Genomic DNA, 14827 nt, shown 5'->3' with positions numbered 1-14827 from the left:
AGACATTGTATTTTGTGTGGAAGTTGTTTTTATTTGTCCAAACACTATAGAGAAACTTGTCAAATTTGAAGCCTTTATGAATGTCCCGTCATGTTTAGTTGGATAAATCCGTAGTTTTGATAGGTCCAGCAACAGTAGGTGTTGTCCTGTGTTTTATTTTCACATTTATCAAAGTAAAAATGTGAACTCCATTGTGTAGGTGTAGAGTCAAAGCAGGTAGAGACTGAGGCATTAGGGCAACCCAGTCTACCTCCAGAAGCTGCAGAAGAAGGTGATCTCCATGAGCTGTGGGAGGCTTTGGCCAAGAAACGGCGGATGAGTCGAGAGCCCACGTTGGACTCCATCACTGAACAACCCGAGGAAGATGGTAAAGGTGGTCAAAGCAAATCAGGAGTAAAGGAGCTTAAGTCCTCTGAGAAAGTAGAAATAAAATCACTAGAGAAGGAGCAAATTGTTGTGTCCAAGAGGCAAACAGAGTCCAGTTTGTATACCAGCTCAGAAGACGAGTCTGTCTCTGGGGGTTCAACGCTTGTGGCCTACCTCAAGAAGAGCAGCAAATCTACTGTCACAGAAACCAATGAGCCAGAGACACTAACTGAGAGGTTTTTTGCACATTTCCAAATGGCAGAGCAGAGAACTGTGCAGCTAGCTGAAGTGAAAACAACCACAACTCAGGAGACAAATAAGTTGTCTACAGCGGAGACTAACATAATGGAAATCAGTAAAGATGATGAGCCTGAGCTCAGAGAAGCTGCTATTAAGATTCAAGCTGCTTTTAAGGGCTACAAGGCCCGCAAAGATATGCGTCCTGTGTTTAAAGAGGTCTTCAAAGATCAGACCAAAGAACCTAATGGCACCATTCATCTGGAATGTGTGGCAGAAGGTAGACCTGAGAAGGTGCGGTGGCTGAAGGATGGAGAACAACTGATGGATGGCAAGCACCATCATATTGATATCTACAATGATGGTACTTGCTCTCTGGTCATTACTGCCATCACCACAAAGGATACTGGTGTTTACACTTGTGAGGTCAGCAACAAGTTTGGAGTCACTTCTCACAGTAGTAAGGTGACAGTAGGAACAGTGAGAGATTCATCTGGGCAAAGGCCACTGACAGTGGGCTACAGTGCTGACAGCGAGCCTGAGAGCTCTTCAGGTAGTGAGATGGATGAGTCACTGAGGCAGGCAAGCCAACGTCTCCGGCGACTGTTGCGCACTCGTCTTCCACCAGATGTAGAGGAAGAACCATTTGTCAGTGCAGATGAAGGAGACTTGTGTCCTCCAGATCCCCGTTCTTACCGCGAGGATGACAATTATATCTACATTCGCTTTGATTCATGGTCAGAAGCTGAAGTTGCCTCAAAGAGATTTCAAGAGATGTTTACAGTCCATGGGGTTCCTGTGGAGGCCACCATTTTGGAGGCAGGACCTTTCAAAGTGGAGCTGCGTATTAGAAAGATGGGCTACATGCAAGATGGCACACAGACCCCCACACAAGATAGACAGCATCCGGGATTCGTGACTGGAGCCCCAGGTAAAGATTGCATTAGTCAAACATACCCTGTTCATCACTGGTTCCCACTTGGTGGACATTTGTCGTTTGTGTAATTGTATTCATTTTGTGTAATCACCCAGCTGCTCCAGTCTTCTTGACAGAGCTAAAAAGTCAGGATGTTCCAGATGGTTATCCAGTCAGCTTTGACTGTGTTGTGATTGGCAAGCCCCCTCCCACTGTTCGCTGGTATAAGGATGGCAAATTGCTGGAGGAGAATGACCATTACATGATCAATGAAGACCAGGAGGGCTGCCACCAACTGATCATCACTACCGTTTTACCCACTGATATGGGAGTTTATCGCTGTACGGCTGAAAACAGCAGTGGCATTGCAGCCACTAAGGCTGAACTCAGGGTTGACGGTGAGTCAACATTACATGCACACACACACACAATGTCAGTTTGTATCTTAGCTAGAAAATTGACCAAACACAATATGACACTGAAATAGACATTTTGTTGTGTTAGTTCACCATTTTTGTGCCAATATATTGGATTCATACTAAGTAGTAAGTGCAGTAAAAAAGAGAAAACAATCATCTGCTCATATTCCCTCAATTGTACAACACACAAGGATGTAAGTAACATATAGCTGCCTAATTTTAATCTTTTGCTTTTAATCTGTTCTTTCCCACTACATGCAAACACAGCTGATTACAGTAAATCAGATTAAATCATATTCTTTAAATTCTTTATATTGTTTTGCAAAAGTTGGAAATTAATAACTGAAATTTTTGAACTAAAATCAAATTTACCCTATTTTGCCAAAATATCGTCACATTAACTCAAACTGTCCCAAACTCAATTAGAATTACAGTACATGTGACACACACACATTGTTCCTGGTTTCCCTGATGATTTTATAATGTGTTACATCAATTTCTTCAGTGTCTTGCAGCTCAGATTATGACACTGCTGCTGATGCCACTGAAACATCTTCTTATGTCAGTGCCAAGGGCTATGTGTCCAGGTAAGTATACTATGAACTATGTTTCTTTAAAAATATGTACAGATATAAAGTATTTCAAAAGTATTTTGTAATATTCATTAATATTGAATTCTTGAGGTGTCCCCCTTTTTTTTTTTTTCCTTGCACAGGGAAACTGAGACCTTTGAGTCAGTGGCTGAAGATGATCAGCTACCACAAATTGTGGAGGAGCTTCATGATGTTCATGTCAGTCCAATGTCACCAATGGCTAAGATGCAGCTAAAAGTCAAGGGTAGGTTTATTATCCATTATTATAATATTTCAATAGTTCTATTCAACATACATAGAGTTGCTTGTGATTAAAGAATAATTGTTGTCCACCAGGCTTCCCCAAACCGAGAGTTTACTGGTTCAAAGATGGCCACCCTCTGCGGCCCTCAGAAAGGATTCTTTTACTAACAGAGGGAGATACTCATGGTTTGGAGATTCTGGAGGTGCAGAAAGAAGACATGGGGGAATACTCTGCTTACATCAGCAATGCAGCTGGTTCTGCTTACTCCTCTGCCCAAATGATAGTTCTAAGTATGTCTGCAAGTGCATGAAATGAGCTTTGGATACTGTATTATATTTACTTTAAGCTTCAATACTGAATTGTTATAGATAACATAACAACTGTATTTTACAATAGGTCCAGGAGAGATTATGCCACAAGATAAAAAGGGTAATTTAACATTTATCTTACAAATATAGTAGAAGATACAATAATATACTACATGTGACTTTACTTTTACTTTACACTATTTCCACAGACTCTAAGGAGCCTCTGGTGCCTCCACGCTTCCTTGAAAGGTTCAGCAATAGGAAAGTGAAACAAGGAGCCAGCATTACTCTTTCTGTCAAAGTAGAAGGTTTGTTTACTTCAATGTTTTCATCCTTAAAGGATGAGTGATGTGACTTTACTTTGAGTCCCAACTCACAAAGTTCATAGGGTCACCATGCTCTCCTTAATTCATTCAGGGTCTCCCACTCCCATGGTGTCCTGGCTAAAGGAGGAATCATTGGAGGATGTCCTCTGGATCAAGCCTGATACGAAGGGATACAAAATAGCAAGCTCTGGGTGCCAGCACAGCCTCATCTTGATGGATGTAGGAACAGAGTACACTGGGGCCTATACCTGTATTGCCACAAATAGAGCAGGACAGTCCATCTGTACTGCCCACCTTGAAGTGGATGACGGTAAGAAAAACACTGAATTTACACTGACATTACCTTTTGCTTAAATCGTCTACACCTCTTAGTTTGTCGATTGTGTTTCATTTTAATTGTATATATTTGTCTTCCTCTTTTTCCCTAGCACCAGAGAAAGGGACTAAAGCCTCAGAGTAAGAGACTTAGAATGAAAGACATCTGCTGTATGAACAGTACATTACATTTCAGTATATGAAAATAAATTGTAACTTTTAATTCTCATCAGGGCATTTGGGATAACAGTTAGTCCTCCAGATGAGGAAGCTGGCAGAGGCAAAGGTGAGACTGGCATACTTTTTAATAAAATAAAGTCTGCTATTTATGGTAGTGCAACATATTTGTAATACTACAAATGCTGTTTGAAAAGTTGGTAGAATGTGTAAAATGTAAATACAAAGAAAATTGTAATGATTTGAAGCCCATTTTAATTGTAAATGGTACAAAGATAGCATTTCAAATTAGCATCTATGAGCTCAGTCTTTCAGAAATAAGTTCATCACATGTCAAAAGAAGTATGGTCAGCATCTTGAAAATGTTTCTTGATTAAAAAAAAAATAAATGGCAAACTATTGGGGGATTTTATCTATGGCCATAAATATAATTCTGTACACAAAGAAACAAACGACTAATATTAAATGGTTTGTTCAAGCTTAACTGTCCTGCGGTCTGGGGAGTTGCATTTTGAAATAGTTTTTGGAAGAACCAACTATGTGATGCTGTGTGAACTTTCACATCGCAAGTGATGGCCCCATTGGTGTTGAAGGTGATAAACAGGTTTTAGAGCAACATGTGCTGCCATTTAGACATCTTTTTTTAGAGAAGGCCTCACTTGTTTCAGCAAGACGATACCAAACCTCATTCTGCACGTATCACAACATCATGGCTCTGTAGTAAAACTGCTGAGGTGCCAAATTGCAATCCAGCCCTGTCACCTGTCAAATTACAAAATAAAAACATGTCAAGTGAAGCCCCAGACTGAAATTCTGTTTTAAGCAAGAATGGGAGATCATGCTTTTAAAAACTGGAGCAGTTGGTCTCATCATCACCCAAAAAAGAAGAGGCAATGCAACACAGTGGTGATCCTGCCCCTATCACAACAAGACAATCACATTCTTTGGTTTTAACATTTGATATGGTGTCTTTGTACCATCACCAGCCACAAACGGGTATCGTGTTTATCGTAACATTTTCTGTTTCTCCCTCACCTGTCCTATGTTTTCCACTTTAAGAGGATAAAATACCCTATTTAGGTGAAGTAGGTACAGAGGAATTCCTAATGAAACTCACCTCTCAGATCACTGAAATGGTGTCAGCAAAGATCAGCCAGGGTAAGTCCATTGACCAACTATTCTGTCTTTCTAATAAAGTTATTGACTGTTAAACTCTAATTTACCAGAAAATAGAAACTAAAACACTTTTTCAACTATAAAAAAAATAGTAATAAAATAGGAGGAAAGCTTGAAAAATTCTGGATGATATCATAAAATGCCTGACTTCTGTTAACCTAAACAGGTTGATTCATGTTTAAAGCACTTCATCATGTAATAAGTTCAGCGTCACTGATAAAATGATTTTAGGTTGTTAAGCTATTAAATTGTAGTCTCTAGTACTTTAGTAGGCAAATGATTTAGCCTGGCATATGAACAAAAACACAACCTCAGAGCTTAGCTCGACAGTTAACTGGAGGACTTGTGCTGCCTTTAATTGGTAAACGCATAAATAGCATGTTTACCGAAAGATAATAAAGTTGGGATGAAATAGAACCATACCTGTGTTTTACTCAGTGGGAAGCTTCTCTTTTCTTTTGCCATCACTGTTAACAACAAGCTAACCAACTAGATGTCACACTTGACATTCAATCATTTTAAACGAATAAGCTGCTTGTTTGCTGGCTTTTCTGTTTGCTAAGGCTGAAAATGCTGTGCATAAATAATTCAGATGTTGTTTGGTTGTTGGACTTTGGTGAAAATCTGCGAATTCATTCCGATTATTTAAGAATTGTAAATGTGTTGGTTAATCTGAATGTTATTACAATTTCATTTTTGATTCAGAATTCACATTCCACTAGATTTCTAGAACAACCAAACATGATACATTTCTTTTCTGCTTCTTTAGTGCTTGTTTTTCCAGCATGTTTTTATGTTTTAATATGACTTCTGTGTCGTTGATTCATACTGACATAATTCCTTCACCAATTTTACATCCACTAGTTTATCAGTCCAGGCAATTAAATGCTTATCCACTCATTAATTTGTTATTCAGACAGTTTACAGAATCATGAAGTGCTCCAGTGGATGAAATCTTGGCCCAAATCAACCAGTATGTATCCCAAGTGCATCAGCCACATAATATCTATACATTTCTTTCAACAAGGAACATTATTTAGTGAAATATATGTAGCAAACCCTTGACAGAAAAAACATAAGTATTGCAGTTATTGTACAAAAAAGAAAAGATTATGTTTTAAGCTGCAGTTAAACAGCTCGTTTCCATTGTATGTTTTCTGTGCACCTTTCCACTCCTAATGCATCATGGATGTATTTGCCTTACTGTATTATTTCAAACTGTGTCCAACTATGTGGATGGGGAGAATGCAGACAGTTTGCTTTAGCTGTATAGTAGTTGTTGTTTTTTTTTGCATGTTTTCACTATACTAACACAGCCAGAAGTAATTGCTAGTTATATTAGTACAGTGCTACAGTTTACAGTATATATTTATTTTGAATGAAAAACCCCATAATGATATAATAGAGAAATGATTTGTCTGATTAAAGGAACATTTTCAAATTACTTTTAGCACGAGTAGCTCAGTCTCTGGCTGAGGATAATCAGACTAATGTGACTTTAAATGTACAGGATTATCACCCCTTCCTTTGTTAAACATAATTTTCTAAATATATTTTTTATTTATAATTTTCATCAATAACAAAAATAAGTTTAAAAAGGTTATGCTAATTTTACATGTTCCTATTATTGCACAATTAACCTGTATTGCTCTGATTACTTCCATCCTTTCTGCATCAGCTTCTTTACGTGTACCTGGTGTTGACAGTGATGATGAGACCAAGACCCCTTCTCCATCGCCTCATCACGGTCGCTCTCACCCTCCCTCCCTCATTGCTGACTCCTCCTCTGAGTCTGATGATGGGGATGCCAGGGGCGAGGTGAGACATGGAAATCATCCACGCAGTATAAAGTAGACAAGACTTGGTCTTGTCTACTGGTCATACATACTGGAAATCACCCTAAAACCAGGTTTACATATACTTAAAACACACAAAAATAGAGATACCAATCAGATTGTTGAGCGACTTCTTATATGATGTTTTGCTATCTCAGTTCTTTGGTACAATACAAGGCTATAAGTACTAGTATGTGGTATTATTGTGTATATATATTATGCGGTATATAGGCAATAATACTAGAATCTCTTTCCAAAACAAGGGCAACACAGACTACCGCCTCAGAAATGAACATAACATTTATATAAAGCATCTCTAAAACTGAATATTACCTAAAATAAAACAAAAAATCCCCCAAGATGAAAAGATCCAACTCCATTTATTTGCAAAATGTTTTTTGTAGGCCAACGCAGAATTTAGTGTCTACATGGTTCCCCTTCACAAAAAGGCAATGTGATTTACCACTGACATTTGGATTAAAATAAGCGCAGTGACAAATAGAGGTTTATGTTAATAACATGTTTTGTTCAGCAGTATTCACGTGAAAATTTCTTAACCTTGTGTTTACTACAGACCTTATTTCAGGCATTTAACCAAAAACTCATGCAAAACTCTAAAGACCTCTGGATGGGTGCAAACCTGCTATTTGACTTCTGAGTTTTATGGCTCATAAAGCAGTCAGTGGTGCTTAGGAAAATACACTAGTGATACATAACAGTTTTAAAATGACATCTTCAATAACCCTTAGTTACCCAAATGCAACAAGCTCATACAGTGCTTAAGATGTCTGGTCATTTCTTGGACCGACAATACGAGACAAGATCTGCTTTACACACTCAATGGAAAAATCTAATTCCGGAAATTAAGGGAAAAACTAACATTGGTCGCTTGCTTGTGCAGGCTTGGCAAAAATAAGAAGGTTTTAAACATACCATATTTATCTAATGCTGTCAAACAATTCTGAAAATCCTCATGCTGATATCATAAATATACCTATTTTTACAGATGTTTGATATCTATGTGGCAACGGCTGACTACAACCCACCCATACCAACCAAAGAGTCTATCTCGCTGAAGGAAGGACAGTATGTCGAGGTTTTGGACTCAGCCCACCCACTCAAATGGTTAGTCCGGACCAAACCAACCAAAACAACACCATGCCGTCAGGGGTGGGTCTCGCCAGCCTATTTAGACAAGAAACTCAAAGTATGTCTCAAGTTACTAAGTCACCAACATAACAGCAGAACTTTTTATTAATAAAAAGGTAATAATAAAAATATGTATTATTTAAGCCTACCGCTGATTCGAGTGACCTTCCAGAGACAAGTGTGGAGGAGGTGTCTGAGGGTGAATACAAAAGGAAATTGTTGTAAGTAAAGCATTCTTTAACTCACAACACAAATACTGGGAGAGAAGGAAGCAACATAACCAGAATTTAATTTATGTCCTTAGCCAACTGTTCCAGGACTTTATAAATGGAGAAACAGAGTTTATAAAAGAGATGGATTTCTTTACATCCCATCACATGAAGCATGGAGAAAGCCCTGATGCACCCCTTGAAGTCATCAGCCACAAGGAAGTCATATTTAGAAATATTGAAGATATTAAGTCCTTCCATAGCAAGTAAGCTCATGTTTTTAAAGAAAAAAAACCCAATGTGTCTGCATCATATCCACAGATTATTTTGTATTCTTGCTGTATTGTTTAATGCATAAAAGTGAGATATACAAAAATATTTTCTATTTTTACAAAAATATTAAGGTCACTGAATGAATTTTGTTCCCAATTTAATGCTTTTAGGGGATTCTTCCCTAAGCTGAATGACTGTGACACAGATGATGATATGGCCATGTGTTTCCTGAAAAACAAGGAGGGCTTTGAGAAATACCTCCAGTATCTGGTTGGTCAGAGTCAGGCAGAGTCTGCTGTCAGTGACAAAACTGTCCACAGATTCTTCAAGGTAACACGGCTGTGGTAAAGTTGTAGAGTATATTTTTTCCCCTACTGCTACTTTACAAGCAATTAAGGTAATTGTAAAAGTACAATATAATTTATATGAGTACTATGTTGTAGGAATACACTGAAAAAGAGCAGGCCAATGCAGATCCTGCAGATCCCCCTGTACGCAGCATCAATGCCTACCTCCAACAACCGCTGGAGAGGATTCAGAAGTACAAGGAATTCCTCAAGGTGATGTTTGACACAAAGCATGCAGTAGTCTTAGGATGTATGTTTCACGTGCATATGCAAGGTATTTACCTTTAAGGCCTGTATCCCTGTCACCCCGGTTGTGTTTAAATGTCCACTCTTTCTTCAGGAACTTATTCGAAACAAGGCGAGAAATGGTCAGAACTGCTGCCTCCTAGAAGAAGCTTATGCAATGGTTTCTGCACTACCTCAACGTTCTGAGAATACCCACCATGTTTCTATAATCCAGAACTATCCTGCCACACTAGAAGCACTCGGAGAGCCAATTAGACAGGTGGGATATACTGTAGTTATTAAGTGAGAAATTTATTGCCTAGCTGCTTAATTTTGTGTCCAATTGTTCTATATAAATGTCTTTTTCTTCCTTTTTTTATTTTTTTATTTTTTTTTGAACCAGGGACCCTTCCAAGTGTGGGAAGGAGCTCCTGGAATTAGGACATCTTCTAGAGGTCACCATCGTCATGTGTTCCTCTTTAAAAACTACTGTATAATCTGCAAACCTAAAAGAGACGGCAACACTGATACACAAGGATACGTCTTCAAGAATATGATGAAGGTAATATAATGACACAAATTGTACAGACACCTTTCTTGGTTAATCGCCTAAATGAAGTCTTCTTTGTTCTTCATCTTGTTGTAGTTGAATAATATTGACGTGAACGAAACGGTGGAGGGTGATGACCGTGCCTTTGAGATCTGGCACGAACGTGAGGACTCTGTGAGGAAATACACCTTGCAGGCCCGAACTGTTACAATCAAGAACTCATGGCTGAGAGACTTCAGGGAATTGCAGCAGCGTTACAGCATGCCAGCATGGAGTGAGTGCCTCTTTCTCTAGTTTCTTTTTGCATTGCTGAGAATCGGTTTTCATGTTTGCTCTTGCTCCATCGCCTTTTAAACCTTTTAAACCTTCACTGTTTTCATAGGTCCCCCTGATTTTGAGGAAATTCTGGCAAACTGTACAGCAAATTTGGGTCAAACTGTTAAGCTGGCCTGCAAAGCCACTGGAATACCCAAACCTGTGGTCACCTGGTATAAGGGTATATATGCCAATTGAAGTTTATCATTCAGTTCAGTACTGCAGTAATAAGGAGTGTTGCACATAACTCGTGTGACTGTATCACATGTATACATATACATGAGGCCAAGCGTGTTTTATTAATGCATTGATGGAACACACCTGTATACTTATTGGTTGCAGATGGACGTGCAGTGGTGGCAGATCCTCATCACATCATTATTGAGGACCCTGATGGTTCCTGCACCCTGATCCTGGACAATATGACAGCAGATGATTCTGGCCAGTACATGTGCTTTGCCACAAGCCCTGCTGGCAATGGCAGCACTCTTGGAAAGATCACGGTTCAGGGTAAGTGTTGTAAAATATCAGATATTTTTATTTTTAACTACACTGATGAACCACATAGTAATATCACTTGATAATGTTACTGTTATATAGAGTAAAATGATAATATACTTTTTTTTTACAAAATATTATAGGATTATAATAAATGCTGATTTATCAATGGAGAACCGTTTAAGACCAGTGTTATTATTAATGTTGTGGCTGATCAGTGTATAATGCATCACTGATTCTCTATAAATGTCCCTAATGTGTCATAGTCGTAGTTGGACTAAAAATAAATCTGTAATTTATAATTAGTTTGCCAATTTTCTGAGTTCTCAAATATGAGTTTGTAAAGTGGTCTCGTTGGCTGCTTCATCTTAGTACACGTCTCTGTTGTATTGAATTGTGGAATTTGTTCTGATGTGTTTGATATGACAGTACCTCCTCGTTTTGTGAATAAAATGAGGAACGCTGTCTTTGCTGCTGGTGAGGACACCCAGTTCACCTGCGTCATACAGAGTGCCCCCAGCCCCAAGATCAGGTACTATGCACCACTTTTATTTGTTAGTGTGAAACTGGGAAAAGAGTTGTTTTAAAAAATGTTCCCCTGCATAACAATCTCTGCTCTCGTTCTGTGTGTACCTATTCAAGGTGGTTTAAAGACGGCAGACTGCTGACTGACCAGGAGAAATATCAAACCTACAGTGACCTTCGTAGTGGGGTTCTGGTCTTAGTAATAAAAAACCTGACAGAGAGAGATCTGGGACACTATGAGTGTGAGGTGTGTCTGCACTATAACGAACAACACTCACAATATCTTGGAATGACAGGATGATTTTTAGACTGACATACAGAGAGTGAAAAACAAATCACTGCATGTGGTCAGAAAAGTCTGTTGTTCAAATTAGAAACAGTAAATCATCCTCAGGACTAAACATATTTCCCTGCTGTTGCCAGCTGTCCAACCGTCTGGGTAATGCTAAGTGTGCTGCAGATTTAGTCCTACCCTCTGCTGCGGCTCGCACTGGGGAACAGACAATCACCATTGAAGGTGAGAAAAAAGACTTTAATTTCCACATTTTTTCAGGTTCAGAAGAGTTAGAAAGTAAAATGTCCTGTAATGCAGGTTTTAAGATGCAATGGTAAATGGTAGAACTTTACACTGCTTCTTATTCACCCATTCACACTCACAATCACACACACACTCACACACCGATGGGCGAGCTGCTATGCAGCTGGCCAACACTCACCGGGAGCAACTAAGTTGGGGTTCAGTGTCTTGCTGAAGGACACTTTGACATGTGACTGGATGAGGCGGGGATTAAACCAACGACTGTGAGATTGGTGGACAACCGCTCCACCTTCCAGTGCCACAGTCGCCCCGATGTGTTTCTTTTTTTAATTAAATCTCTAACTTATACTACTGATCCTGGTTTATCTATTATATCTGTTTCTTTTTGGTTCTTCCATAGTTACTGAGCAGGAGACTAAAATACCAAAGAAAACCATCATCATGTAAGTTCAAACATGACAACAAAAAAAACTCATGCGTGAAGTTTGCCTGTTGCCTTTGTTCAGCTTGTAAGCAAAAGATGTAGTTTTATGTTCTTCTAAAAAGGATAATAAGGATATAAAGATAATGAGGATGGGCTATTTTCACCACAGTGCTGTGTTCATTAACTGGTAACTTTATTAGTGAAGCTAACTGAGTACACTCAAATTTTGTATTATTTAATAATTGTATTATGTTAATTGATAATTGATTTGCAGTACTTGAGGCAACAAAAGTCAGTTTACCTGTGATTAATAAAAGTATTTTTTTTCCCTTAACAATGTGCAATAAATAGTCCAGCATGGCTCTGATGCATGTACTTACTAAACATCACACTTTTCAGGGTTTTTGGAGCAATTTTTTTATTTTTAGTTAAATAACTCTGTCACTTAATAACTGTCACTTGAATGAGTGAGAAATGAACAATCAATTAAATCTGCCATCTTGGATCATTAGTGTGAAACCTGCATACAGAATCTTATATAACTATAATAATGCCCGCGGTCCTGTTTCTCATCTTTTCAGTGAGGAGACTATAACTACTGTGGTGAAGAATCCCCGTATGAGAAGGCACAGATCCCCCGGTTTGCCTGTTGCTGGTGCCCACTGTTCTGAGACCTCCACCCCAGAGCCCCCCACTGCCAGACCGAGGAGGATGTTTACACCAAGAAAGACCACCATCCCAACTCTCTATGTTACTGAGCATCAGGGTGCTGAAGCCCGTGTCATGGAGACCAAGCCACGGTGGGTTGAGGTAGAGGAAGTTATCGAGTACAAAGTCAATAAATCTCCCAGGCTGCCCAGGAGGAGAGGCATCTCCCCTGCAGGGTCTGATTGTGCAGCCACTCCCTCTAGACCCAAAAGGTCTCCACCAGAAAACCCAAACGCTAACAATTCCAACAATAAGCTGGTTCAGCAAGTTCAAACCGATCTGCAGGGAGATGTAAACAGTGAGCCACTCTCTTGGGAAGAAGAGGAGGGTAATGCTCCCTCTCGTTCTGCCTCTGGAGAGCCAGATGAACTCTCATCTGAGCTTACTCCAGCGGGAGTGGACAGCGATGACCTAGACAATCAACAGAATGTCGTGTTTGAGCCTGAAGGTGAAGATGGTGATCATGCTCTGTTGGGGAAACAGGAACCGAAGATCCTGAAACAAGGAGATTATGTTCTGACTCTTGAGGACTTGGAGGACTATGTTCCAGAGGAAGGAGAGACCTATGGCACCACTGACACCCACAAAGTCAGTGCTGAAAAGCCCTGTGAGATCTCTGTGCTCCAGAGGGAGATCGGTGGGTCCACAGTGGGACAGCCTGTGCTCCTTAACGTGGGGCGACCAGTCGTGGTGCCGAGGCAGAGGAGTGGCTTCATCACTCGCTTCAGGGAGCAGCTCTCCAGTAGCCTTTTTGCATCCGCTCCTAACCCCCCACCTAGCGGAGCTCGGTCCCGGACGGAGAGGCACTTCCCCATCCAAGTGAGTCATGAAAAGCTGGAAGTAAAGCCTTCATATTGCTCAGAGGTTCAGAGAGTTGAAGGCGGGCAGCAGAGCTTTAAAACTAAAGTGTCAACTCAGACCTATGGCTACACATCCGTTGGAAATCCAGTCACTCTTCAAATTAGAGATAACCTTTATCAGAACCAGTAGAAGCAAACATTTGGTACCACAAACCCTTGTAGTCTTGAATAGAAATTATTCCTACTTACGTGTGGAAAGTACTAACCTGAGGTATATTAACTGCATTTTACAAACCATTCCAGTTTCAGGCTTCTCATGCGAAAATAGTCTCAACCTGAGTTCTGTTCTTGTCAAATGGTTAGTTAGGTGGTTTGTATAAAGTAGAGGAGTTGCAGGAAATACAGGTATAATTATGTCACTCTAAAAAGATTCGGTTTCATCCTGTTCCGTTACAACTTCTATATTCCATGTATATTTTTTGTATAATATACACGGTGGAAAAAAGTCAAGATATTTTTTGACATTTTACTGATGAACAATGATATTGTTTGTTGCAGTTGAATTTTCAAATCATGAATCATGAACAAAATCATGAACAAACCTTTATTCACTAATATTTCAGGCCTTATGTTTAGCAAAGGTTATTAACAAATAGTTCTACAGTTCATCTACTTTTTTTAGTTTTCCTTTTGTACATTTCAAAGATGTTGACTTTTGCAACTTTTCAATGCCTTGGATCCTCTGAGCACAAATATTTGTGCTAATTGCTACTAATGAGGTCATGGTACAATAACATATGTAACACTGATTATATAAAAGTGAAAGCAAAACCTTGACTGTTATAGTCAATGGTCTGTTGTTAAATTAAATCAAAGATGTGGCAACAAAAAAAACAGTCAAGCTACATCAAATAATTTCTCTACCACTTTGCTTGATAATTATTCTGCTTTGTTAATTATTTTTGGTTTAGCAGCTTACAGTAAGTAATTACATTTCTACACGAAACAAATTGGTTTGAATAGAATGTTATACTGATTTTTATTTTATTTGATTTTGATGTGTCTGTTTATGAAGTTGAATGACCTGTGAACTCAGGAAATCACAGGGATTTTCGTATATAGATGTACCTCATAGATATTTAGATGTTTGACTGCATGTATTTGCTTTCCCACAGCAGATGCTTATGCAAAGTACCCTGAACTGTCATGTATTCTATAAGAAGCAAAAATGCAAACTACTTGAGGTCATATAATTTATTATTTTAGTAAAAGGGGCTAGAATAAGTTGTGTACTGTTTATTGTTGAATGGTATTTAAACCGGTAACATGGATTATGTGATAATGTTAAAAATCA

General features: G+C 39.0%; 1 protein-coding gene across 1 annotated transcript in view; it reads left to right on the top strand.

Moving 5' to 3' along the window:
- Window positions 1-14792, top strand: part of obscnb (obscurin, cytoskeletal calmodulin and titin-interacting RhoGEF b) — a 57525-nt gene extending 42733 nt beyond the window's left edge. Inside the window, exons 57-84 of the mRNA XM_067474036.1 lie at window positions 200-1534; window positions 1636-1917; window positions 2444-2525; window positions 2654-2775; window positions 2868-3065; window positions 3172-3204; window positions 3293-3391; window positions 3501-3719; window positions 3838-3865; window positions 3958-4010; window positions 4961-5059; window positions 5994-6050; window positions 6756-6895; window positions 7919-8119; window positions 8206-8282; window positions 8366-8536; window positions 8714-8873; window positions 8987-9103; window positions 9231-9395; window positions 9519-9677; window positions 9762-9939; window positions 10048-10161; window positions 10323-10490; window positions 10908-11010; window positions 11121-11250; window positions 11427-11520; window positions 11942-11984; window positions 12547-14792. Coding sequence (XP_067330137.1) covers window positions 200-1534; window positions 1636-1917; window positions 2444-2525; window positions 2654-2775; window positions 2868-3065; window positions 3172-3204; window positions 3293-3391; window positions 3501-3719; window positions 3838-3865; window positions 3958-4010; window positions 4961-5059; window positions 5994-6050; window positions 6756-6895; window positions 7919-8119; window positions 8206-8282; window positions 8366-8536; window positions 8714-8873; window positions 8987-9103; window positions 9231-9395; window positions 9519-9677; window positions 9762-9939; window positions 10048-10161; window positions 10323-10490; window positions 10908-11010; window positions 11121-11250; window positions 11427-11520; window positions 11942-11984; window positions 12547-13663 — 5744 coding nt within the window. The 3' untranslated portion in view covers window positions 13664-14792. The remainder of the gene's footprint in view (window positions 1-199; window positions 1535-1635; window positions 1918-2443; window positions 2526-2653; window positions 2776-2867; window positions 3066-3171; window positions 3205-3292; window positions 3392-3500; window positions 3720-3837; window positions 3866-3957; window positions 4011-4960; window positions 5060-5993; window positions 6051-6755; window positions 6896-7918; window positions 8120-8205; window positions 8283-8365; window positions 8537-8713; window positions 8874-8986; window positions 9104-9230; window positions 9396-9518; window positions 9678-9761; window positions 9940-10047; window positions 10162-10322; window positions 10491-10907; window positions 11011-11120; window positions 11251-11426; window positions 11521-11941; window positions 11985-12546) is intronic.
- Window positions 14793-14827: the final 35 nt, after the last annotated feature.

The sequence above is a fragment of the Channa argus genome, chromosome 14 (assembly GCF_033026475.1).
Source record: "Channa argus isolate prfri chromosome 14, Channa argus male v1.0, whole genome shotgun sequence".
NCBI lineage: Eukaryota > Metazoa > Chordata > Actinopteri > Anabantiformes > Channidae > Channa > Channa argus.
The sequence above is the reverse complement of the archived record's forward strand: the minus strand, read 5'-3'. Positions and strand labels throughout refer to the sequence as shown.